The following is a 26,345-nucleotide window of genomic DNA, read 5'->3' as shown; positions in this document are numbered from 1 at the left end:
ACACTTGGTTTTCACATCAAGCTAATCTAGCCAAGGCTGAAGGAAGCGGAGACTGAATAACTTTTGTGGATGTGTGTGCGTGTGCTTGGACGTACAGGTAACTTCCAAAATAAAGGAAACCCCAATATAAAGTGTCTTAATAGGGCATCGGGCCGCCACAAGCCGCCGTAACAGCTTCAGTGCACCTTGGCTTAGATTCTACAAGTGTCTGGTATTCTATTGGAAGTCTATGGATGTCTATCTATGCGACACCATTCTTCCACAAGAAATTCCATAATTTGGTAGTTCCATATTTTGTTGAGAATTTGTTGCTGTTTCAGGCGCCACTCCAGAATCTCCCATAAGTGTTCAGTTGGGTTGAGATCTGGTGACTGACGGAGACACACACATAAACACACACCTTTTTAAAAACCCTATGCTCCTTTGAGACCTCTCTATCAAAGTCACTGAGATCTTCTTCTAGCCATGGTAGCCAAAATAATAGGTAACTGGGCATTTTATACATGAACCTAAAAGCATGATGTTAATTGCTTAATTAACTCAGGAAACACACCTGTGTGGAGGTATCTGCTTTAAATACACTTTGTATCCCTAATTTACTAAATTGTGTCCTTTTATTTTGGCAGTTCTCAGTATGTCTGTGTTTGTCCCAGTGTTTACGCACTCACTCACACAGCGCCTTCCTATCACGCCTCCCTGCCCCTATTTATCTTTGTGGCCCAGATTCCGCTCAGTCAATAATATGAAGGTGGAATCTCTTTGAATCCTGTATCTCTCTAAGCCCAGAGGGGGTTAAGAAAAGCCTTCTGTCTGACGGCTGCTTCCCGCCTCTCCCTCTCCCAGCCTCAGGTCAACGGAGGTCACCTGCTTTATTGTGTCTGTGTTTGTTTATCCACAAATTTCGTTATGGCCCGGCGGTACATGTATCCTCTCTGAGCTGACGCCTCTACCGTCTGCTTCTCAGCATCGCAGGCCTCACAGAGGCAAGATGACAGGAAAGGAGGCAGGATTCTGTATGATGGGCTTTTGTTGTTGGTTGTTGCTGTGTTACGGGTGTTAATGATTCTCCTTTCTCCTTATGAATTGATGGGTAATTACTGGAATGGCCCGGAAGAGGCAAGTGGGAGAAAGGTCAGAGAAGATATGGGGAGGGGGAGAGTCTTGCATGGTTCTCTTGCTCTCTCTCTCTCCATGTCTGTTTGTCATGTCTTTCTCTCCATTTTCTTCTTTCTTCCCTTTTTCTTTCTTCCTCTCTGCCCTCTCGGTTTTCTCTCATTTTTTAGTTGTCTCACGTCTTTCCCTCTCTTCATATTGCTTGCGCTCTCTCTCCTATTCCAATAAGAGCCCATCATGTTTGCAAAGCCGGGAAAAGGGCACAGTGACATGCTCAGATCTAGAGAGAAAATGAATGGCCGAATCCTCGGTAATTCATTTGAAAACTTTGTGCAATTATGCAGGGCTTTTTGGTACAGAATGTATTCAAAGGTCTATTACTGTCAAATAAAAATGACTGGATGTCAGGGCTATGAGGAGTGTATGGAGAGTGTTATTGCCTTTTCATGTTGAGCATCACATGGTATATAAGTCTGTAGAGGGCTATATCAACTCTGAGTCATATTTTTATCAATACTAGAATACCATCTTATTCATAGTAGTGACCATAAACTGATAATGAGATGAAGAAACAATGTTGATATGTCACAGTCCCAAGGTAGTATCATGGTGAAGGAAATGAAAGAGAACAAACTGGAACTGCAAGTGCAATTAATTGTATTCTATCTATCTTGGAGGGAAATGAAAGTTAAATTAAAGCTGTTCCCTTTTTATTGAAATCCTTTACCAGCATTATAAAGAAACACATTTAATAGGAATGAACTGACTTTATTAAACTTTCCTTGCCCCCCTTGAGTGACTGAATATCTTTTGTAGTCTGTTTTTAACTGAACAAAATATACAGAAATTATTTTCGAGTGATGTTTTTTTTAAACATAATCCCTTCAATTGGATCACAGAAAACTGGGGGCAATTTTCACTTTAATGATTTGAACCCCATGGAGAAGCCAACTTGAAAGTGTCCAACATTGATAACATAACAAATCAATGTTTTATTTCACATAAGGATTAATAGTTTCCTGAATTCCTCGTCAATGTTGCTCACCCGATGATGTAATGTGATGAATACCTCGCGTCAGTCGTGCTCGCGCGGTCCCAACGGTTGGCTGAACTGCTTCATAACGCGCGCAGATGGGAGCCCAACAACACAAGCAGCGGAGTGAGTTCACCTATCGATAGATGCTCCTCTCACTCCGACATCCTGCGGTTTGAAGATGTTTCTGAAATGGGCGAAAAAGTTGTTTTCTTTTACTCGTTATACTCACATGTAGGCTACATTACGAGAGCGAGGATTGCAAAAACATTTTTGACAACCGATGAATCTCCAGAGATTGAAAGGCAGCGATAGAAAAGGGTATCAAACTAATAGTTTCGTATAATATTTGAAGAGTTAATACTATTTGTTTGTGGCTTTTATATCCCTTGGGGTTATGTCGATATTGACGCAGAAGAACTTTCCTATCTGACGTTCCCTCGTTTCAGCACCTCGTGTCGTGGACAGCACAATGTGCCATCGCCTGTAGCGCACATTGAAGTTTCATACGAAGAGGTAGCCTACTGATGTTGGAGGGAACAACCGAAAAGATGGAGTGCACAGGTCTAAGTAGAGAAAGTGCTGGTTCCGCCAAGGCACCCAAACACTTGTGGCGACAACCAAGAACTCACATCCGAATCAAGCAGCGTTTTCACTCCGACACAGAGCGTTACCTGACTCGCAACAGAACTATGGAGAAGGATCGCCCTGGGCTGAAAAAGCCACGATTGTCGTGGCCATCCGCATTTAAACGGTAATTGTAATGCGTCATTATTAATGGTGTTTTAAATAGCCTTACTAACCTCTTGATCTCTTTTTGCAACTGCCTTATTTGTCACTTCCAAAGTTCATAATAAATGAGAGGGATAAAAGTGCTCAATTGAATGGCGGCGTCTCAGCAAGCTACTCCACTTAATTAGAATGCCAATATCCTCCCCACACTCTCCATTTTGTGTGAAGTAAAGTCAGTCAGGATGCACTGATTTAGCTCTTAACACAGAAAGATATTGAGCTCATGCTGATTGAAGTGTGTGCATAATTCCAGAATAAAAGGAACTACCTCTTTGACCAGACTGGGCTCATTGGACAGACGTTTGGTATTTCACGTAAATCCTTGCACCTCCAATAAGTGTGATATGTTACGTTTGGTATGGTTACCAAAGACAGAAGGTTACTGAAGGCAGAAATGATTGGAGGGAGGTTGGTCAGCGGAGGATGGGTGGGTGTCAGTGGAGGCTGGTGGGGGGAGCTATAGAAGGATGGTCTCATTGTAATGGCTGGAATTGAATAAATGGAACGCTATCAAACAGATCAAGCATATGGAAACAACATGTTTGACTCCATTCCATTGATTCCATTTGGGCCATTACAATGAGCCCATCCTCCTATAGCTCCTCCCACCAGCCTCCACTGGTGGGCGTGTACCCAAGGCCCCAGGGTTCTGGTCTAGAAGCACACTTTCCACTGTGCTCAGAGGACACTTTCGGTATTGCAGTTTAGTCTAGCCGAAAATAGAATTCCCATAGACTGCCCCATAGAGAAGTCCCAATTCAAAAATATAAAAAAATACACTTTTTTTCATCACTTTTGTGGCAAAAAAATATCCATTTACTAATTCAATTAATTCTTTGATACCGATTTGTATTCCGTTACTCAAAGAGGAAAATATGGACATTTTATATTCATCCAATGTCTGTCATGTTTCTGACGTGATGCCGTCGTCGTTGCTCACACTGCTTCAGTGTGCACTGAGTGCTAGTTTGCAGGCGTTATCGGCTCTGTAAAGCAGATGGCAACCAGCATGACACGGCGTATGCGAATGTGAGCAGATTATGTTAAAAACAATGGTCTGCCATCTTGGAAGCTATCTCCTGTTCATATGTACTTCAGTGCTTAACAGTCTAGAAATCCAAAGGTTGTGTGATCTAGTCACATCTGGGCCAACTGTAGCATTTTAGCTACCCCTTAACCCAACCCTTTTTCTAGCCTTAACCAAATTCACCTAACCTTTTACATAAATTCTCCTTGCCTTTGTTGTTAGTTCTCCTAACCACCAACGTCAATTCTATCCCTGTAATTATCTTTTGTTGTTATGATGCAACAAAAGAGCCTTTATTTTTTACATTAGTTAATTTTGCAATCAGACACGCACACAAACACACACTGTGTTGCTGAGCATTTCCCCTGGAAAGACAGTGTGGCTAGGGGTAGTTTGTGCAAGAACAGCGTTGGCCTACTAAAGTGAGAGAATATTGCAAAGGGACCTTCCCCGTCTCTGTGGTCTATGAGGTCATCTGTCTGCAGTCTTAAGTTTGATCCTGGGGGAAATGTTTCTTGTTGTTTGGTTGCTTTTCATTAACTGTCTGTAGATATTGGACTAACCAGCGTGAGAGGGTGTTGTGTTGTGGCTGAATCCCTTTCTTCTGTAAGCCATGTGTAGGCTAACATTACATGGTCACTTTAAAATAAGATCAGACATTCATTCAAATCATTGACATCATCATCCATCATCAATTTACATCAGATTGAAGTGACACCTTCAACCCATTCAGCTGTGATTTCCTGTGATCTTTGTGACCCTGGCTTTTTGGGCTGGAAACATGTTGTACTGAGGTCAGTAATGGTTCATGACTGGGGCCTACCATTATAGCATTGCAGCGTTTCACGTCACATTTCACCTCAGTTATCCACTCTGGAGGGGCCCACTGCCATGAAAGCTGCCTACTGACTGCCGCTGGCTGTTTGGCATTGAGGATAGTATGGCATTGAAATCACTGCAGGCTTCAGGTAGGAGTAGAGACGTGACTCACTCCCTGCATTCTGCCTCCCCAGTGCCTCGTATTTATGTATGAATGAATGCAGCTCTCCTCTATTGTCTCATGACATTTTTATCCCACACTGATGACTCAGTTCACATGGGCAAGGTAGAGAGAGATGAACGGACTGCTCCGTGGCTGAGGTGTGAGGGATGCTCCTGACTTTGCTGATGGAAACTGTGTTGTGTGTTGTTTTTTTATGGTTCTGATTAGATAAGGGCCTAAGAACAGCATTTGTTTGAGGATTGAGGTGTGTTGACAAAATGGCGCAAATCCTCAAATGTTCCTGAATGTAGCCTGCTTCTTGCTGTCTACCCAAGCCGCTTGCCGGTGTCTCCATGCCGTTCACATGTTGGCCGTGAGGAAACAGAGCCTTTAATAAAGGTCTGTGTTAGTACTGCTGAGCTGAGCCAGGCCTGTGGACTGCCTCAGACGCTGCCTCTCTGTCAGTGCTCCCCAGCTGGGCTGTATGAGGTCATTCTTCTGGGAAGAGTGACCCATATGTGGTCAGTGCTGCTGCCGTTTTACTCAGACGCTCTGTTTGCTTTTAAAGCACTTTTAACACTGAGACAGTGGAAGGATTAGCCATTCCATGGATGATGTTGCCATGGCACCCATCTGTTTTCGAGTGATAATGGCTAAAGGTCTGTGTTGGAAAGGGGTTATCAAGCCCCAGTTTTAAATCTACTGGTTTATGATTAAACTAGCCAATGTTAACATTGAGCATAGAAACGGTTTCAGTGTGCAGGATTTGTGTTATATTCGAGAATTTATAAAAGCTTATGGGTGCTATGTTCTAATGGGGTGACCTGCAAATGCCAGCCGTTGCATTACTGATTTGGATGTCCTGGTACATAGGGCTGGGGATTGCCAGTCACCTCACAATATGTATTTTGATTCTCATGATTCTATATATATTGCGATTCGACCCTGCGACCCTTCTATTGTGATTTGATGTTCCCGAACATATTGCTCACTATACTGTATGTCTGCTGCAGAGAGACTAGAGAGAGCATGATAAAATTAGTTTTGATCAGTCAGGGAAATAAATGTGCTGAAAACATGTTGGCTCACTATTTACAAAGAAGATGGAGAACAAGCTATAGGATGAAAAACTACAGCTGTTATGGAGTTTATTTATTAGTAAAAAATCGATACTTTGACTCATATCAATAGAATATTGTGCCAAAATAATATTGCGAAATGTAACTATCAATTTTTCTCCCCAATCACTACTGGTACATGCCCTGGTATTTGACATGAGCCTTGTATTATAATCCTGGATGCTGATTGGTTAAAACCCCATTCCAGCCAGTGTCTATTCCAGAAGTTACCACCGGCTAAAGCTATGATGTTGAAATGCCTATTTACTCTGTTCCATCTCACTGCGCAATCCACAGTCTCATCAGCCCTGTCAGATCATTTATAAACTTGATCTCCGCTGTAAAAAGAACCTAGACATTATCTCCAATTTCTTTTAGACTAGCAATTTGTTTTCAATAGTGGAGATTTGTATAAACCTTGCAGTCTGTCTCCTCCGAGACGGGCAGGCAGGCAGCTTTTCTCAGCCAGTCGAAATCATGAATCATCATCATTACAGTACCAGTCAAAAGTTTGGACGCACCTACTCATTCAAGGGTGTTCCTTAATTGTTTTACTAGTTTCTACATTGTAGAATAATAGTGAAGACATCACAACTATGAAATAACACATATGTAATCATGTAGTAGCCAAAAAAGTGTTAAACAGATCAAAATATATTTGATATTCTTCAAAGTAGCCTCTCTTGGCATTCTCTCAACCAGCTTCACCTGGAATGCTTTTCAACACTCTTGAAGGAGTTCCCACATATGCTGAGCTTTTGTTGGCTGCTTTTCCTTCACCCTGCTGTCCAACCCATCCCAAACCATCTCAATTGGGTTGAGGTTGGGTGATTGTGGAGGCCAGGTCATCTGATGCAGCACTCCATCACTCTCCTTGGTGAAATAGCCCTTACACAGCCTGGAGGTGTGTTTTGGGTCATTGTCCTGTTGAAAAACAAATGATAGTCCCACTAAGCGCAAACCAGATGGGATAGCCATGCTGGTTAAGTGTGCCTTGAATTCTAAATAAATCACAGACAGTGTAACCAGAAAAGCACCATCACACCACCACCTCCATGCTTCACAGTGGAAACCACACATGCAGAGATCATCCATTCCCCTACTCATTCACTAGCACTTTTCTGGGGGGGGGGTTACTAACTGATTCCATATGTGTTATTTTCATAGTTTTGATGTCTTCACTATTATTCTACATTATTGAATGCGCGACATTGTTGCCTATAGACCAACTTGCGGCCATTTCTGTGATGAGAGAGAGAGATGCTCGCCTGTATCCCACCCAGAACTAGAATGAGATTCAAGGTCTATGATCTCTCTCCCTCTCTCTACTCTAATAGACATGAGCCTGCGACTCATCTCTCCAGCGTTGCACATAATTTATTTCCTTATAGAATCATAGCCGCAGGAAGGGTGCCGCAGCACCCCTGAGAAATTGAAATACATTTGCCAAAGTCTGTTCAGAACAAAATGAAATCATTCCGAATACTACACCAGGCCTATAATTGACCCACAGTAGCGTAGCTGTGGATTGTGTGTAGCCCAATCACAAGGCAGGCCTACAGTCAGGAGCAAGCGGCAAGTCTGTCAGTGAACAGCATGCAGCCAAAACAGGCCTTTTGCAATATTTTGAATACAATCGCTGGAAAACACAGGTTGGAAAGAAAATACTTATCGGTCTGTAGGCTGCAAAAATGTATATTTTTTATTAACCTTCAAATTAGGCCTATTGAGCAAACAGCATTGTTTTACAAAGTAAAACAAGAGAGGGGATAGGCTTTTGTCACTTTGCGCATCGACTGTCGCCGGTGATTGGAACTGCGCATCACTGGGTGACTGAGTGAAACTGGAAAGCTTTTTTTTGTTGGACTAACTTCCTCCTCATTGTACAATATGTGTGTCTCCACACAGTTAGGCCTGGGCTATTGATTTGATTCAGGACAGGGTAATTTCCTTTCAATCATTTCAATCATTTGTGAGGTATTAAAAAAGGTCTCCAGTCATCAAAAATGATGTAGAATTCTATGAAATGCGTTTTATAAAATACCACATTTTCCTGGACCCTAGGCTTAAAAAAATCTTCCCCGTGTGCAACTTCTGCAAGCCCCTCGGCTATAGTGCTCAATGCCACTACGCAATAGGTCACCCCCCTCTCTGAGCACTTTTTGTTCCAGCACCTCCCAATTTACAAATTAAGCACTGTGTCGGACGGAAGCCAGCTGAGCATTAGAAGATTAAGGAGGAAGCCTCTGCTTGATCACAAGCCAGATGAGTAGGAACGAAAGGAAGTCCAGTGCGCTGTTAGAGAGCGAGGTCAGGATGGGAGGTTGTAGTGTCGTACTGATATTCTCGCTGGGTCCCAAAATGGTCCATTGTTCCCCCCTCAGAAGTGGTCATCATCAGAGAGATAATTTCTCATTTGCTCTCCGATTCTCTCATTCATGGCAGGTCGGAGTTTTTTTCTGATGAGGTGCAAATTAGGTTCTAATCCTTACACATTAAGCCCATTAAAATGGTCCTTCTCAAGGCTTGATGAGGTTCTAAGTTCATCCACTTGAAAATATGTGTTTGCATTTATATCAGTGTTTTTGTAAGGGGCTTGGGTCGCCTGGTCTTAAGCATTAGCACCGTTTGTCTTCTTCTTTACTCATGGCCATGGAAACGTTCCAGGTAATTATTTGATTAGAATCACTCCCATTGTCTCGTGAAGGCTAGGAGTTAATGCACATCATTTGTTCTACTCTATCAAGAGCTTTCCGAGACCCAATGCGTTGTTTATTTTTCTTATGTTCTTTCTGTTGGCTATTGACAAAAGCAGTGCAATCAAAATACTAATGGTTCAGGTTTAATGGTCTTTATGTATGGATGACCAGGACCTCTAGTGATTCAGATTTGTTTGGGGCTATTTGTTTCCCTGGGGTGGCAGCCCAGTATTATAGTATAGCAAAAAAAACTGTATCTTCATTCTCACCCCAAGATACATTTTTTTTTACTTCAGTTTATTTTAGTAAATACTTTTTTTTCTTTTAAAACTGCATTATTGGTTCACTGTAAGGTCTACATCTGTTCTATTTGGCGCATGTGACAAATACAATTTGATTTGAAGATTTGTGACGAGAGAACTGCAGAGCTGCCTTGAAGCTGTACAGAGATCCACATTCAACATTTACAGTGTTTACTCAATACCTACCAAGTTGTCCAATTGCTCATGGAAAAATCTGTACCTGGTAGCTATAGTACTATGGTCTTGTCTGTTTCTATTTTATGACTCGATGTTACCTGATACCTGTATTCAGATTACTTTTATATTGGTACTTTGACATAAATTGCTCTGCTTACAAGGATAACCAAGAACGACTCATAAAAAGGATACCTATCTTCAAGATGGGTCTGTCAAATATGAAACTAAAACCCCCCTTAATTGTCTCAATGAAGGCCAGGGTTTGTTTTCCCACCTTTCCAGCCAAATGACTATGGCCCGTAGCTGTAAACATGCTGATTTCTTAGCCGGTGAGTCAGCCTGGTGTAATAGATTAGAACTTACCTTTGTGTCACCTGGACAACACCATTGTCTCCATAGGCAAATATATTGAACCTTTTTTAAACTCAATTATCTCATTAGCAACAGACAACGACGAGACAGCCTATAGGGAGGAGGTCAGAGACCTGGCCGGGTGGTGCCAGAATAACAACCTATCCCTCAACTTAACCAAGACTAAGGAGATGATTGTGGACTATAGGAGGACCGAGCATGCCCCCATTCTCATCGACGGGGCTGTAGTGGAGCAGGTTGAGAGCTTCAAGTTCCTTGGTGTCCACATCAACAACAAACTAGAATGGTCCAAACACACCAAGACAGTTGTGAAGAGGGCACAACAAAGCCTTTTCTCCCTCAGGAAACTAAAAATATTTGGCATGGGTCCTGAGATCCTCAAAAGGTTCTACAGCTGCAACATCGAGAACTTTCCGACTGGTTGCATCACTGCCTGGTACGACAATTGCTCTGCCTCTGACTGCAAGGCACTACAGAGGGTAGTGTGTACGGGGGCTAAGCTGCCTGCCATCCAAGACTTCTACACCAGGCGGTGAAAGAGGAAGGCCCTAAAAATTGTCAAAGACCCCAGCCACCCCAGTCATAAACTGTTCTCTCTGCTGCCGCATGGCAAGCGGTACCGGAGTGCCAAGTCTAGGACAAAAAGGCTTCTCAACAGTTTTAGCCCCAAGCCATAAAACTCCTGAAAACGTAATCAAATGGCTACCCGGACTATTTGTATTATGTGCCCCCCCTCAACCCCCCCAACCCCTCTTTTTACGCTGCTGCTACTCTCTGTTTAGCATATATGCATAGTCACTTAAACTATACATTCATGTACATACTACCTCAATTGGGCCGACAAACCAGTGCTCCTGCACATTGGCTAACCCGGGCTATCTGCATTGTGTCCCGCCACCCACCACCCGCCAACCCCTCTTTTACACTACAGCTACTCTCTGTTCATCATATATGCATAGTCACTTTAACTATATCTACATGTACATACTACCTCAATCAGCCTGACTAACTGGTGTCTGTATATAGCCTCGCTACTGTATATAGCCTGTCTTTTTACTGTTGTTTTATTTCTTCACTTACCTATTGTTCACCAAATACCTTTTTTGCACTATTGGTTAGAGCCTGTAAGTAAGCATTTCACTGTAAGGTCTACACCTGTTTTATTCGGCGCACGTGACAAATAAACTTTGATTTGATTTGACATGGACATGAGAGCAAAGCCTTGTCATCCTCCTCTTGTTGAGCCAAGTATTTTTGGTGGTGATTTCTTGGGAACGTCCAAGGCATCAGCCCGCCCAGGAGTGTGTGATGAATGCGAAATTGGGGGCCTGGCAGGGTTATCAGTGAGCACCGTGTCGTGCTTGCATCAGCCAAAAGACCATGCTGTGATGAGTAGGGCCGGGAGTCCACAGGGAGCACTCGTGATTCTGGGGAAAGGAAATGGAGCTCTGTTTGCAGGGGGGAGAGAGGGATGATGACATTCTATATCAGAAGCTCACTTTAGAGGGTGTCCTCCAACGACGGCAAAACCAAGGAGGTTTTTTTAAACAATATATATCATTGTTGAACACTGCTTCACCCGGCAACAAGCCATGGTGTGTTTTTTTCTTCCGGATCATTAGAATTATTTTTTTTACACCACTTACAAACATACACATACGAACAATAACTTACAGACGTGCACAAACAACAACTACATCTCATCTGCCCAGACACACATGCTCTCACTCCCATCTCTTGTGACTGCACTGTTGTTTGCCACATGGCCTTAAATTGTACCAATTAGTTTTTCTCGGTCACCCATGCTATTTCAATAATAGATCATTTGATTATTCTATTGTGTTAATGATGGTGGATTGATTGATTTTCCAAGTGTTTAGTGTACGTTTTTTTTCAAAATGAGTGATGAGAAGGGAATCGTCCAGCCCGTTGGGTGTCTCACTACACCCACATATGCCATGTCTTGAAATATGCAGACAGACCGATTTAAAAGTAAGTTACATTGTAATACTTCTGACAGCCAATTTCTAGCTGCCCATAACTTTTGGACTTCATAGCATTCCCAGAAAGAATATATTATTTACTCATTGTTATTCTTTTGTATCTGGTGTAAAAAATATATATAATAAAAATAATACGATAAAAAAAAAATACACCATGGGTTTTTACACCAGCTTCAAACGGCTGAAAATCCAATATTTTTGCTTATGGAAAATATATTTCACAGCGGTTTAGATGGTACAATGATTCTCTACACAATACCTGCTTATTTTATTGCATAAACTGACTGAAATTAGGCAAACTATTAATATTTTAGCAACCAGGAAATGGTAGAGCAATTTCTGCGTAGTGCATCTTTAAATAACATAATCTTGAAAAGTGCTATGGTTTCATCAGCCATGACTTCATCATATGTGCAGCAAACGTATGTGAGATACATGAACAGGGCCCGGTTTCCATCGTGATGTATTTTGCCGTACATCATCTTCATGCGATCTCGTTCCACTACTGGATGGAGAGCGAGGGAGGGTTTCACAACGCAAAATAAGATGGAGGAGAGTCTCTCGTCAGGGATCGCATTTATTTTGGGAGATTGCAAAAATATGACCTTTTCATTCAAGACAGGAGAAAGATATTGTTTCAGTTGATAATAAAACATGTTTAGTTTAGCTACTTTTTCCTCAATCTATTACTTTCTAGCAAGTCAAGCTATCTTTACAGAGCCGCTAGCTAGCTGAAAGCTAGGCTATACTGTAACTAGCAACCTCCACCTAATAATTATCATCCATCACAATAAACTAAAACGGGAGGCACGTCATAAAGTATAATTGGCTTAACAGCCAATGTGTATTACTTATGCGGTGTCCGTCTCGCAATGGAACCGTCAACCGCAAGGACTGTCACCAAATGAATGGCATCCGGCGCAACGTAATAGAGTGTTTATGGTTATTGGGAATGGGGTTTAAATTCATGGTTAGAACCTTCGTAGGAGCATCATTAAATCTGTTTCCCAAAACCATTGTTATTAACGTTGCACTTGAAAACACTCGTAATCTAACACCTGTTAAATGCCCTTTTGCCCTCCCACATCACTTTATACATGGAAGATGTCCACTAAACATAGAATAACATGGTTTATCGATCTCTCTATGACCTCCGATAACTTCAGAACAAAGTTGCCAATGTATTTGCAATTGATACTAACAAGTGACGTATAAAAATATGCTTTAAATGAAAACCGAGATGACTGCATTAAATATAAATAGCCTACTGTAGGCTATAGGCCTAATTCATTCTTAGTGAAATACATTTAATGTTTAATACAATTTAGTTATATTTTGCTTACTTTTGTCTCAATTTGTATCAATATGTTTCATGATGTGTAGCCTAACTTGCGCAATGATGTGTCAAATCTGTGATTTAGTTCATTTTTACTGGGTAAGCATTAGAATAAGCCGCCTTAATATTTGCTGCCATAGGTGGTAATGTCTCTATAGGAGCTGATCCGTCGTCAGTATTGTGGAATGACTCTAATGTTCAGAGTCACTCCAAGTTTATTTTGATATGATGGTTATTATATACGTTTTTGCAAGTAAAAGCGTTTCCACAGCCATTTCTTGCATAATACATTTTACAGACACATTAATATCACACCTTGTCTAGCAGATTTTGTTTTGTCTACATTTGGAAAGTTTTCAGTGCATTTACAAGCCCATTAACTTTTGCCTTTGCAGTGCAGTGACCTGCTCTGGAAAAGAGGAGATTTGTGTGGACAGTTTTTAGGGCCGGTGTAGTCCCCTCTATTAGATACAAACACAATTATAATTTTGGGGAAATTGCAGAAAACTTTTAGTATATAGAAGACCTTGGTCCAATACCATGCTTTTAGCTCTGATAAAATATGTTTTGGCGCACACCCAGAGAACATTTATTTAGTGTAGAGGTGCTGACTAAAGGAGAATAAAACTGTAAGCTATAAAAACAGAGTCACACACGCCATATGTATAACCTCCCAGTAATTTATTGGGTTAAAAAAACAATGTTTCAGCATCACTGTGCCTTCTTCAGGGTTGGCAAACCCAACAATATCAATATGTCTACTAATATTCCTGCACTCAGTACCATGATGTTTTTGTTAAAAATACTAAATACTCTACACACATAGATCTACTGTTCACATGCGTGCACGTGCACACACAAACACAAAGGTCTAACTGTTCACATGTGCACACAAGCTTCACAACCGCTGTAATTACGTTTGTTTGACCTGTACCTTGTAAGGCGAGGTCATGCTGATTCCAATCTGCCTGCAAACAGAAGGACAAAATTACACCATTCATCAGTGTGTCCTACGGTTGAATATTTTCATGGTATTTTACATATGTTCCATCCTGAGAATAAATCACTTTTCTCCCAGGTAACCCAGTATTTACCGCCAAAACCGTAAGTGTCATTCTAAAGCATATAAATGTGTCTGGATTCGATTCGAGCTTTGATCGGCATGTTAATTCTGATGCTTCCTGAGACAGATGAGCCCTACATTAAATACATTTTATGAGCCCTACATTAGACATTTTATGAGCTCAAGGCCAAAGAAGGCCAAAGGATTGTGCCGTTATCCAATAGGATAGGTTATAGGCTACATTACGCAAGGCGGAAAAACATGAAAGCCCATAGATGTATGCTCGCTCGGGTAAATGAATGAAACAAGCTTCCGTAGTCTTTGAGTGTGGACTGTATTTCTGTATTCTGTTGTACTGTATTATGTGGACTTGAATTACGCACCTCGTTCAAACCATGAAGCTGGGAGCGAACACGCAATGCTGATACAGGACATGAAATCAACGTTTATTGGTCGCGTACAGCGTTTAGAAGGTGTCATAGTGGTGCAGCGAAATGCTTATGTGACTTGTTCCTAACAATGCAGTCAAATGTCAAACATCTCTAGTGTAAAGAAAAATACAACAAAATTATGTGAAGAAATCAAGAGCGGCAAAATGAATCCAATTAACAACCCAAATAGCACCGTAGCAGTATCAAAATGCAATCTATACATATAGTATGTACACCGAGGGAATATGTGCAGCAGTAGATATATTAGAATGAACTATATCAAGAATTCAGTACATAAATAAATATGGGGTGTGTATAAACGGTGTAACTAAAATACAATGTACAGTAGAAGTATTAGCATAAGCTATGTTTGGGATACAGTATTTAAATACACAGTGTGAAACAGGGGTGACCAACACACAGCCTGTCAGGATGCTCTCAGGGGTGCATCTGTAGAGGTTTGTAAGGGTTTTAAGGGCCAAGACCAATTTATTCAGCCTCCTGAGGTTGAAGAGGCCCTGTTGCGCCGATTACCGGCTCAAAAGGGCCAGAAACAAAGACTTTCTTCTGAAACTCATCAGTCTATTCATGTTGAGAAATGAAGGCTATTCCATGTGAGAAATTGCCAAGAAACTGAAGATCTCGTACAATGCTGTGCACTACTCCCTTCACAGAACAGAGCAAACTGGCCAGAATATAAAGAGGAGTGGGAGGCCCCGGTGCATAACTGAGCAAGAGGACAAGTACATTAGAGTGTCTAGTTTGAGAAACAGACAAGTCCTCAACTGGCAGCTTCATGAAATAGGACCCGCAAAACACCCGTCTCAACGTCAACAGTGAAGAGGCGACTCCGGGATGCTGGCCAACTAGGCAGAGTTGCAAAGAAAAAGACCTATCTCAGACTGGCCAATAAAAAGAAAAGATTAAGATGGGCTCAAGAACACAGCCACTGGACAGAGGAACTCTGCCTAGAAGGCCAGCATCACATAGTCGCCTCTTCACTGTTGACGTTGAGATGGGTGTTTTGCGGGTCCTATTTCATGAAGCTGCCAGTTGAGGACTTGTGAGGCGTCTGAAGAAGATAAGGAAGGTAAGGAGTTCTTCAACATAGGTCATTGGAAATCCCAGGGCATATTGTCTATAATTCTGTATTAAGCTCACATAATCGCTGTCATAAACTCCACACAGTTGACTTTGACTTGTTGGATATTCATTTCCCAGTGAGAGAAGAATGATGTACTTACAGCATTAATATAAATACCTTTTTATGAGGTTTTTGCTGTGGCGGACTGTATTGTTTTTTTATTGACATTCGTGTTCTATTTGTAGCCCTTGTTGTCCTGAAAAGAAAATGGTAAAATACTTCATTGTGAGGCTAAATATAAGGGCTGGACATCAATGGAAGTCAGATAAATGAAAAGCTGGGATCTCTGATAGGGTTAACACTTCCAAATGTGTTTGTTTATTTATTGATGACAACTTGGCAACCTTTTTGTCTTCCTCTGTCTTCAGACAGAGACTAGGGTGGACACATCAAGCAACCACCTTCGGGAGAGTTAAAACAGCGTACACATTTGTATTTTCTTTAACCTGCACCGTGTCATTCAGCTTCTGTGAGATGAGCATGTCGAACTTCTATTCACTGAAAAGACAGACCTCTGTCTGAGTCTTGAAATAGCAGGAAATTCACGGAGGCATCTTAATGGCACTGACATTGTTAGCTGCTTGTTCTGGCATGTCTCAGAAACAATTTCAAAAATGACCTTTATGCAAAATCTCTAATCTTGCAGAGACATGCCACTCTAATCTTTTGTATGTTTATCTATTTGGGTCATACACAGTGCATAGCTCTTCCCTTTGTACTAATATGTGCACCAGACCAGCACTGAGCACTCTAATAGTACCTATTTATTAACAATAGATTTAATGCTGTGTATGTGAAGTACTTAAGAAATTAAGTGGAAATGGTCTCCGCTTAGGGAAGCCATAATTAAGATGAACTTAAAGGTCCAATGCAGCTGGATTTTAATTTTTTTTATCTCAATGTCAAAACAGACTGAAATTCCAGACGGTCTTTTCAAACAGCTCTTACACTAAAAGGGCATTAACATAATTTTCACAGTTTCACAGTATTATTCCAACCTCCTAGTGTGGAAATATACCGTATATAAAACACAGGAACGTCAAGTTTTTGACTGCACCGAGAGGTTGGTTTCATTTCTGTAGTTGGTGGAACATGTAGTACGAGCAGATGTTTTTTTCAGTGTCTGCATTTGTAAATTAGCGCCTATGTAACAGTATAGCTTCCGTCCCTCTCCTCGCCCCTACCTGGGCTCGAACCAGGGACCCTCAGCACACATCGACAACTGACACCCACCAAGCATCGTTACCCATCGCGCCACAAAAGCCGTGGCCCTTGCAGATAAAATAACACGTACATAACATTAGAACATCACAGCCATCATAAACAAGTTTTTAAAGTCAATCAATCAAAACAATGAAATCTGCATCAGAAATCAGCATCCAAGTTTTTTTTAAATGCCTTCGTGGCATCATGGAATCCAAATGTAATTAATATTATAAGTGATTCCAAAAAAATGGAGACCAAAGGAACATGGACAAGTTAACCAATCCTGGTAGCTTGTATAGTAGAGCTTTGTAAACAAAAAGGAGTAATGAAGTGATCTACGGGACTTTAATGAGGACCAGCCAACCTTTTGATACAGGAAAGGGAGGAGGTAAGTGAACTGGCATTGTGTCATGACAACCTTTTCCTCAACGTCAGCAAAACAAAGGAGCACATATACAATCATGTAACACACAGATCACAGCTGCTGCTACCAGCCTCTTATTATACTGCTCAGTTTATACACTGCACCTGTGGGACTGTGATATGAGTAGGGAAGTAGAAAGGATGCCCCTGCAGCTACAAATCTACTGACTGTACGGTTCTTTTGTATGGAAGTTTCCCTTAAGATTACATGTACTCTCTGGCCTTTTTTGAAGTTGAATTGAAAGCTTGTTTTTTCAGATTTTAGCTTTTGATAACCACAAGGGGGCAGCAAGGGATGTAACATCTGAGCAGTAGGGAGAAAAGGCTTACTTTTTGAAATTCTCAATATGAATGAGCCACTGAATATACGTGCACTCAGAGCTAGTCTGTTTGTGTACATACTGTAGTCGTAACCATGGTAATTACTTCCACAGTGCCGCACCATTCATCTGTACTGGGCATCCTTAAAGGAAAAATCCACTCAAACTATATTTTGGTATTTTTTACATTAGTCCACTGTTAATACAGTCCCAGAATGTCACTTGATGTGGCAGTGACACTTTGCTTCTTGAAAATCCTATATCTTGATAATTTGATTGCTGACATGCAAAACCTTTTGGGTGGACTAATTATTATTATTTTTTTTTTAAAGATAGTTTTGTGAGTGGAGGGTTTCCTTTAATAGCACACTCATTGCAGATACAGGTACAAGGAAGGTCACTGACATATCCTTAGCTCTAGCTGTCCTTTTGATTAAATACACACTTTTTGCTTTTGAGAAGCTGTTGGTTGCCTAGGAGATGTTGCAGGGTGTAACATACAGGAGGATGTGATTATGCAACATGGTGAAGGCTGCTATGGTAGAGCATGCCTGTGGTGTGGTAATGACATCCAGGTCTTCACAGTGTCTTGTAACACACCACCTATTGAACTCATTAACCATACTTTACTAAACATATGCACTGGTGCTATGTTTGTGCTCACTGATAAGAGAGCAGTTAAAACGTTCATCAAAAAGGTGAATATTAAGCGAATACCTTACTTGTCCCGATTCAAGATTCTCCAATGAGAATGCTTTTTAGTCAAGGAGTAGGTTAATCTGGCTCGTATTTCATGGATAACCACTCCTTCGTGATGAAGCATTGGATTAAAAAATAAATAAATAATCCCCACTTAACATAACAGGTGCACATTTTGTATCCACAATCTGGCCCACTGACTCTTCCTCTTGCGAGCATATACCCATGCCAGGGACAGCCGTGCCAGGGTTTGCCTGCTCTAGTCCATAGAGGCTTCTCTTTGCCATCACTTGCTGACAGTCAGTGGCACACAGACAGTTCTGTCCAAGTTCTTGTCTTTTCCAAAGGAGATCGCCACATTGCACCCACCCCTATACCCTTGGTTCCAAGAGAGGATTTTACTATTATTTGATTGTTCCATCTGGGCTTTTACCTTGAAAGTTCTGTGTTCTGTACCTTTTTATATTTGCTGCACTACATTCTGAGACCAATCTCTTCCACTCTTCCACTCCTTGATCTTTCCAAGTTACTCTTTAGCTAACATACTGCCTTCAGAAAGTATTCACACCCCTTGACTTATTCCACATTTTGTTGTACCGCCTGAATTAAAAATCTATTAAATGTAGTTTTTTTTTGTCACAGGCCTACACACAATACCCCATAATGTCAAAGTGTAATTATGTTTGTAGACATTTTTACAAATTAATACAAAATGAAAAGCTGAAATGTCTTCAGTCAATAAGCACTCCTTTGATACCCCTTTGATATGGCAAGCTTAAATACCAATTCATCCCAAAGGTGTTCGATGGGGTTGAGGTCAGGGCTCTGTGCAAGCCAGTCAAGTTCTTCCACACCGATCTCAACAAACCATTTCTGTATGGACCTAGCTTTGTGAATGGGGGATTGTCATGCTGAAACAGGAAGGGGCCTTCGCCAAACTGTTGCCACAAAGTTCGAAGCACAGAATCGTCTAGGATGTCATTGTATGTTGAAGAGTTAAGATTTCCCTTCACTGGAACTAAGGGGCTTAGCCTGAACCATGAAAAATAGCCCCAGACCATCATTCCTCCTCCTATGCATTTGGGCAAGTAGCATTATCCTGGCATCCGCCAATTACAGATTCGTCCCGCAGACTGCCAGATAGTGAAGCGTGATTCATCACTCCAGAGAACACGTTTCCACTGCTCCAGAGTCTAATGTCTGCAAGCTTTACACCACTCCAGCCGCCGCTTGGCATTGTGCATGGTGATTTTTGGCTTGTGTTCGACTGCTCGGCCATGGAAACCCATTTCATGAAGCTCCCGACAAACAGTTCTTGTTCTGACGTTGCTTCAGAGGACAGACAATTTTCGCTTGCTACACGCTTCAGCACTCTGGTCCTGTTCTGTGACCTTGTGTGGCCTACCACTTTGTGGCAGAGCCGTTGTTGCTCCTGGAAATGTCCACTTCACAATAATAATACTTACAGTTGAGCGGGTCAGCTCTAGCAAGGCAGACATTTGAAGAACTGACTTGTTGGAAAGGTGGCATCCTATGATGGTGCCATGTTGAAAGTCACTGAGCTCTTCAGTTAGGCCATTATACTGCCAATGTTTGTCTATGGAGATTGCATGCCTGTGAGCTCGATTTTAGACACCTGTCAGTTTGGCTGAAATAGCCGAATCCACTAATTTGAAGGGGTGTCCACATACTTTTGGACTGTGTAGTGTATGTTCAGGAGTAAGCATGTACTTAACAAGTCACATAATAAGTGGCATGGACTCACTTTGTGTGCAATAATGGTGTTTAACATAATTTTTTTATGACTATCTCTTCTCTGTACCCCACACATACAATTATCTGTAGGTCCGTCAGTCAACCACAAAGACCAGGGAGGTTTTCCGGAGTTCCTTTGTCCAGTGTCTTTGTTCTTTTGCCCATCTTAATCTTATTTTTTTATTGGCCGGTCTGAGATATGGCTTTTTCTTTGCAACTCTGCATAGAAGGCCAGCATCCCGGAGTCACCTCTTCACTGTTGATGTTGAAACTGGTGTTTTGTGGGTACTATTTAATGAAGCTGCCAGTTGAGGACTTGTGAGACGTCTGTTTCTCAAACTAGACACTAATGTACTTGTCCTCTTGCTCAGATGTGCACCAGGGCCTCCCACTCCTAGTTCTATTCTGGTTAGAGACAGTTTGCGCTGTCCTGTGAAGGGAGTAGTACACAGCATTGTACGAGATTTTCAGTTTCTTGACAATTTCTCGCATGGAATAACCTTCATTTCTCAGAACAAGAATAGACTGACAAGTTTCAGAAGAAAGTCTTTGTTTCTGGCCATTTTGAGCCTGTAATCGAACCCACAAATGCTGATGCTCCAGATACTCAACTAGTCTAAAGAAGGCCAGTTTTATTGCTTCTTGAACCAGAACAACAGTTTTCAGCTTTCAGTTTTAGCTGTGCTGACATAATTGCAAAATAGTTTTCTAATGATCAATTAGCCTTTTAAAATTATAAACTTGGATTAGCTAACGCAACGTGCTATTGGAACACAGGAGTGATGGTTGCTGATAATGGGCCTCTGTACGCCTATGTAGATAATCCATAAAATTAACTATGTCTACACTGTATTTCCGATCAATTTGATGTTATTTTAAATGGACAAAGAATTAGCTTTTCTTTCAAAAACATGGACATTTCTAAGTGACCCCGAACTTTTGAATGATAGTGTAAATGAGATATTACTGCAAGCATTTCAAAAAATATGTTTTTACTTTGTCATTATGGGTTATTGTGTGTAGGTGGTTGAGAAAATCCACTTTGAATTCAGGCTGTAACACAACCAAATGTGGAGTAAGTCAGGGGTATGAATACTTTCTGAAGGCACTGTAATTGGTCTTTAAAAAATCGAAACACTTGTGCAGGTTTCCTCCACATGGAGACACATCTTAGGGGGCGAATGTACTGTAATTGGACTGTCAAAAATCAAATCACTCTGAAGGTTATCCTCCCCTTGGAGTCTTTATTGAAACCGTGTATGTGTGTAAGCCTGTGAGTTTGTGTGAAACGGTGTATGTTTGTGATATGGTATATGTAATGTATGTGTGTGTTTGGAACTGTGTGTGCTGCTATGTGTATGTCAGCATGGGTGTGTGGGTTTGAAACAGTGTGTGGTATGTTGTGTTTGTGCAACAGTAAAGGGTGGCAGTTAAGTGACTTAGCATTGAAATGAATAGTTTAACGCGCATTCAGAGGTCAGTAATTTAGTGGACATAAGATCTGGTACAGTCCTCTGCATTCCTGGTGACTCAAAATAACCAAACAGCTGATAAATCCTTATTATCCTATTGGGAATCAGTCCTAGAAGGGTGTACAGCCCTCACAACCAAATAGGGCACTATGTACTGTCCTCAAAGTGCAATAGAGAAAGTCAATCTAATCTTAAAGGGATACTTCGGGATTTTGGCAATGAGGACATATCTTCTTCCCCAGAGTCAGATGATCTCATAGATACCATTTGTATGTCTCTGCAGCCAGTATGAATGAAGTTAGAGGCAGTTTCGTGAGCCAATGTTAACTAGTGTTAGCACAATTACTAGAATACTAGCAGTAACCATATTCTAGTCATTGCGCTAATGCTAGTAAGCAACTTCCTTCAAACTGCACGCAGATTATTATTATTTTTTATTTTATTTTAGCCCCAGTCCCCACAGAAGGCCTTTTGCCTTTTGGTCAGGCCGTCATTGTAAATGAGAATTTGTTCTTAACTGACTTAAATAAAGGTTCAGTAAAAAATAAGTAATAATAGAGACATAAAACTGGTATCCACGAGTTCATCTGACTCTGGGGAAGTAGGTAAAGGGACAAATTCATTGCCAAAATGCTGAAGTATCCCTCTAAGCTGTTAATACTTGGTCATCCAATTGCATTTGCTACATTCTATTCATGCATATTGGATACACAACACACCATGATGGCCGCTAGCATTATTGATTCTTGCTTACATATGAATGAACACAATATTCAATTTAATGGATTACCTCGTCCATAGTACCACCAAGAAATAACAGAAAAAACTATTACAGTGGTGTTATGCCATTGTGATATAGTATTTTAAGTTACCCTGGTCCTAGATCTGTATGGGCTTTACCCGACTACCATCAGAGGAGTTCAAATCCATACAGATCTGGGACCAGGCTATTGGAAGTCCCACATACTCTTTTTGGTGCTCTGTCCCTCGCATACATCTGCAATATTCAACAGTTCTAAAGTTGGCCTGTTGCGTGGGTCTGGTGTCTGTCCTTAATTCCTCACAGACGCACAGTATTTGTTTAGTTGTGATCCTAGAACACTCAACCCTGCCTTGTGAGTGTTCCGGGCCGGAATGTGTTGACCGTAACGGCCCTGTATGCAGGGAGGGGTGGGGGCCCCGTAGCGGGGCTGGGAAAACTCAGAGTGCACCATCTGCTGGTTGCATTTGGCAAAGGTTCACACAGCAGCTGTGTGTGGATAAGTGAGCTCATTCCAGTACGTTGACCCCCTGACCCGCGTGCATTAGATCAGCCCTGTCTAGGGGGCCGGCCTGAGACGGACCACAAAACTGTAGTAAGGCCACCTCATCACTTTCATGTTTCATAGATATTGACAACGAAGAGAAGAGCATTGAGTTGCAAATGACTGCAATATCTTCACTACAACCCTGTCCACATACAGTATGAGTAGGTGATAGAGAGAGCTTATGACAATGAGAGTTGTTTTTTGATTTTACCAGATGTTGTCATAGCATTAGCAATACAGACGGACATTGTTGGCAGGCTCAAATAATTATTTACTGTACTATTAAATCTTAAATCTCCCAAATTCCAGTAATTCAGATTTAGGATACTTTTCAAATATAGTATAAAAAGACTTTGGAAATGTGTACTTTTTAATTTAAATAATTGCATAAAATAGGATCACAATTTGTTTGACTAAAGAAAGATGATTAAATTCAGCCTTCTACATTCCTTTTCAGACTGAGCTTTCAGGAGTATTTTAGTCTAAGGGCCGTATTTGGATAGGTCTGATGCTAGCTTATGAGTTGTAGATACAGTACTGTACGCATCAGGACAAACTCGAATTTCAGTTTTTCCCTTAGCATATTCAGCTAATTATAGCCTGCTTTTTCCTGACCCTCTTTATAAAAGCATGTTATTCTTTCTAGGTGGCACAGAATGTGTTATTTTTACTTGGTAATATAAAAGTCGTATTGTTCCTCATCTACCCTCCATATTACCTAAGTTACAAGATATTGGTTAGAACGGGTGGGCACATGTTTTGGCTTCAGGGCTGCACATTTGCATGTCAACATCAATTTGCAGGCCAGACAAGGGTATTTTTCTCACCGCTGGGTTAGAACCATCACACAGAGACTCATACAAAGCTCTCCCTCGCCCTCCATTTGGCAAATCTGACCATAATTCTATCCTCCTGATTCCTGCTTCCAAGCTAAAATTAAAGAAGGAAGCACCTGTGACTAGATCAATAAAAAATAGGTCAGATGAAGCAGATGCTAAGCTACAGGAATGTTTTGCTTCCACAGACTGGAATATGTTCCCGGGATACTTCTGTTGGCATTGAGGAGCACACCACATTAGTCATTGGCTTCATCAATAAGTGCATCGATGACATCGTCCCGACAGTGACCGTACGTACATACACCAAACCAGAAGCCATGGATTACAGGCAGCATCCGCACTGTGCTAAAGGCTAGAGCTGCTGCTTTCAAGGAGCTGGACTCTAACCCGGAAGCTTATAAGAAATCCCGCTATGCCCTCCAACGAACCATCATACAGGCAAAGTGTCAATACAGGACTAAGATTGTACTACACCGGCTCTGACGTTCGTCGTATGTGGCAGGGCTTGCAAACCATTACAGACTACAAAGGGAAGCACAGCCGAGAGCTGCACAGTGACATGAGCCTACCAGACGAGCTAAACTACTTCTATGCTCGCTTTGAGGCAAATAACACTGAAACATGCATGAGAGCATTAGCTGTTCCGGAAGACTGTGTGATCACGCTCTCTGCAGCCGATGTGAGTTAGACCTTTAAACAGGTCAACATTCACAAGGCCGCAGAGCCAGACGGATTACCAGGACGTGTACTCCGAGTATGCGCTGACCAACTTGCAAGTGTCTTCCCTGACCTTTTCAACCTCTCCCTGTCTGAGTCTCTAATACCAACATGTTTTAAGCAGACCACCATAGTCCCTGTGCCCAAGAACACTAAGGTAACCTGCCTAAATGACTACTGACCCGTAGCACTCACATCTGTAGCCATGAAGTGCTTTGAAAAGCTGGTCATGGCTCACATCAACACCATCATCCCAGAAATCCTAGACCCACTCATTTGCATACTGCCCCAACAGATCCACAGATGATGCAATCTCTATTGCACTCCAAACTGCCCTTTCCCAACCTGACAAAAGGAACACCTATGTGAGATTAGTATTCATTGACTACAGCTCAGCGTTCAACACCATAGTGCCCTCAAAGCTCATCAATAAGCTAAGGACCCAGGGGCTAAACACCTCCCTCTGCAACTGGATCCTGGACTTCCTGACGGGCCGCCCCCAGATGATAAGGGTAGGTAACAAACACATCCGCAACGCTGATCCTCAACACAGGGGCCCTTCAGGGGTGCGTGCTCAGTTCCCTCCTGTCCTCCCTGTTCACTCATGACTGCACGGCCAGGCAGGTCTCCAACACCATCATTACATTTGCAGATGACACAACAGTGGTAGGCCTGATCACCAACAATGACGAGACAGCCTATAAGGAGCAACAACCTCTCTCTCAGCATGATCAAGTCAAAGGAGATGATTGTGGACTACAGACAAAAGAGGACCAAGCACGCCCCCATTCTCATCGACGGGGCTGCAGTGGAGCAGGTTGAGAGCTTCAAGTTCCTTGCCGTCCACATCACCAACAAACTAACGTGGTCCAAGCACACCAAGACAGTTGTGAAGAGGGCACGAAAAAACCTATTCCCCCTATTCAAGAGGCTTCTAAACAGCTTTTACCCCCCCAAGCCTTAAGATTCCTGAACATCTAGTCAAATGGCTATCCAGACTATTTGCAGAGCCCCCCTCCCCCTCACTCCCTCTTTACACCACTGCTACTCTCTGTTGTCATCTATGCATAGTCACTTTAATAACTCTACCTACATGTACATACTTCCTCAACTAACCGGTTCCACCGCACATTGCCTCTGTATTGGTACGCCTCTGTATATAGTCTCGCTGTTGTTATTTTACTGCGGCTCTTTTATTAATTGTTACTTTTATCTCTTATTCTTATCCGTATTTTTTTGAAACTGCATTGTTGGTTAGGGGCTCATATGTAAGCATTTCACTGTAAGGCCTGTTGTAATTCTGCGATTGTGACTAATAACATTTGATTTGATTATATGCTTAATTTAGAGTTATTTATGTAACTTTAGTTGTGATGTAAACATTGGGCTATGTGTTTTGATTTTTAATACATTCTAAGGCATTTTTGCGCAGGTTGTACACTTCATCAGTCTCTCATTCACAATTTGACAAGCACTTGATAATGCCTCGAATTTCCCGGCGGCATCCGCTTTGTGTGGCCATAATGCCCCCTAAATAAATCCATGCCTTTTGCGTCCAGTGGGCTGAATATAAGAATTATAATTCCCTTCTCCCAGCTGGATGCTCTGAAGCACCTCTCACTCACATGGCTCTCCATCACCTGATCAGGTCTTTCTCACAGGCTACAAGTGAAGACTCCTGAGTGGGCTCCCGAATGGCACTGCATCTCAGTTCTCAACGTCTTTAACCAATTCTGAGGTGCATATTGAAGATGTTGGAAGAACTATCCACATTTACTTTTCGCCAGCCAACAAAATGAGTAGGCCTAACGAACAGCAAAAGCACTAGCCTTCTATCCCGCATAGTACAACAGTTGACCTATTCTGTGCGAGAAATAAATATTCTAAACATAAATTTAAGCAATGATCCTGACGCAACAGATGAGAACGTTCTGCTTAAAATGTTGATACACTATTAGGCTATTTCTTCACGTTGTAAGTGCATCAACGAGCCCATGGCAGTAGGCTATAAGCGC

At 41.7% G+C, this 26,345-nt stretch overlaps 1 protein-coding gene across 3 annotated transcripts in view; it reads left to right on the top strand.

Moving 5' to 3' along the window:
- LOC109902377 (cAMP-specific 3',5'-cyclic phosphodiesterase 4D) overlaps positions 1-26,345 on the top strand; it is a 170,682-nt gene that overhangs the window by 58,120 nt on the left and 86,217 nt on the right. Inside the window, exon 1 of one of the 3 annotated variants that reach the window (XM_031786255.1) lies at positions 2,226-2,900. The exons of 1 other annotated variant lie outside the window; for it this stretch is intronic. In XM_031786255.1, the coding sequence (XP_031642115.1) occupies positions 2,674-2,900 (227 nt within the window). In that variant the 5' untranslated portion in view covers positions 2,226-2,673. Of the gene's footprint in view, positions 1-2,225; positions 2,901-26,345 lie in introns of those variants that run through there. One more of the 3 variants, XM_020498679.2, reaches the window with a different exon arrangement.

The sequence above is a fragment of the Oncorhynchus kisutch genome, linkage group LG13 (assembly GCF_002021735.2).
Source record: "Oncorhynchus kisutch isolate 150728-3 linkage group LG13, Okis_V2, whole genome shotgun sequence".
NCBI classification, from domain to species: domain Eukaryota; kingdom Metazoa; phylum Chordata; class Actinopteri; order Salmoniformes; family Salmonidae; genus Oncorhynchus; species Oncorhynchus kisutch.
Note: the sequence above shows the minus strand (reverse complement) of the source record. Positions and strands in the feature narration are given on the sequence as shown.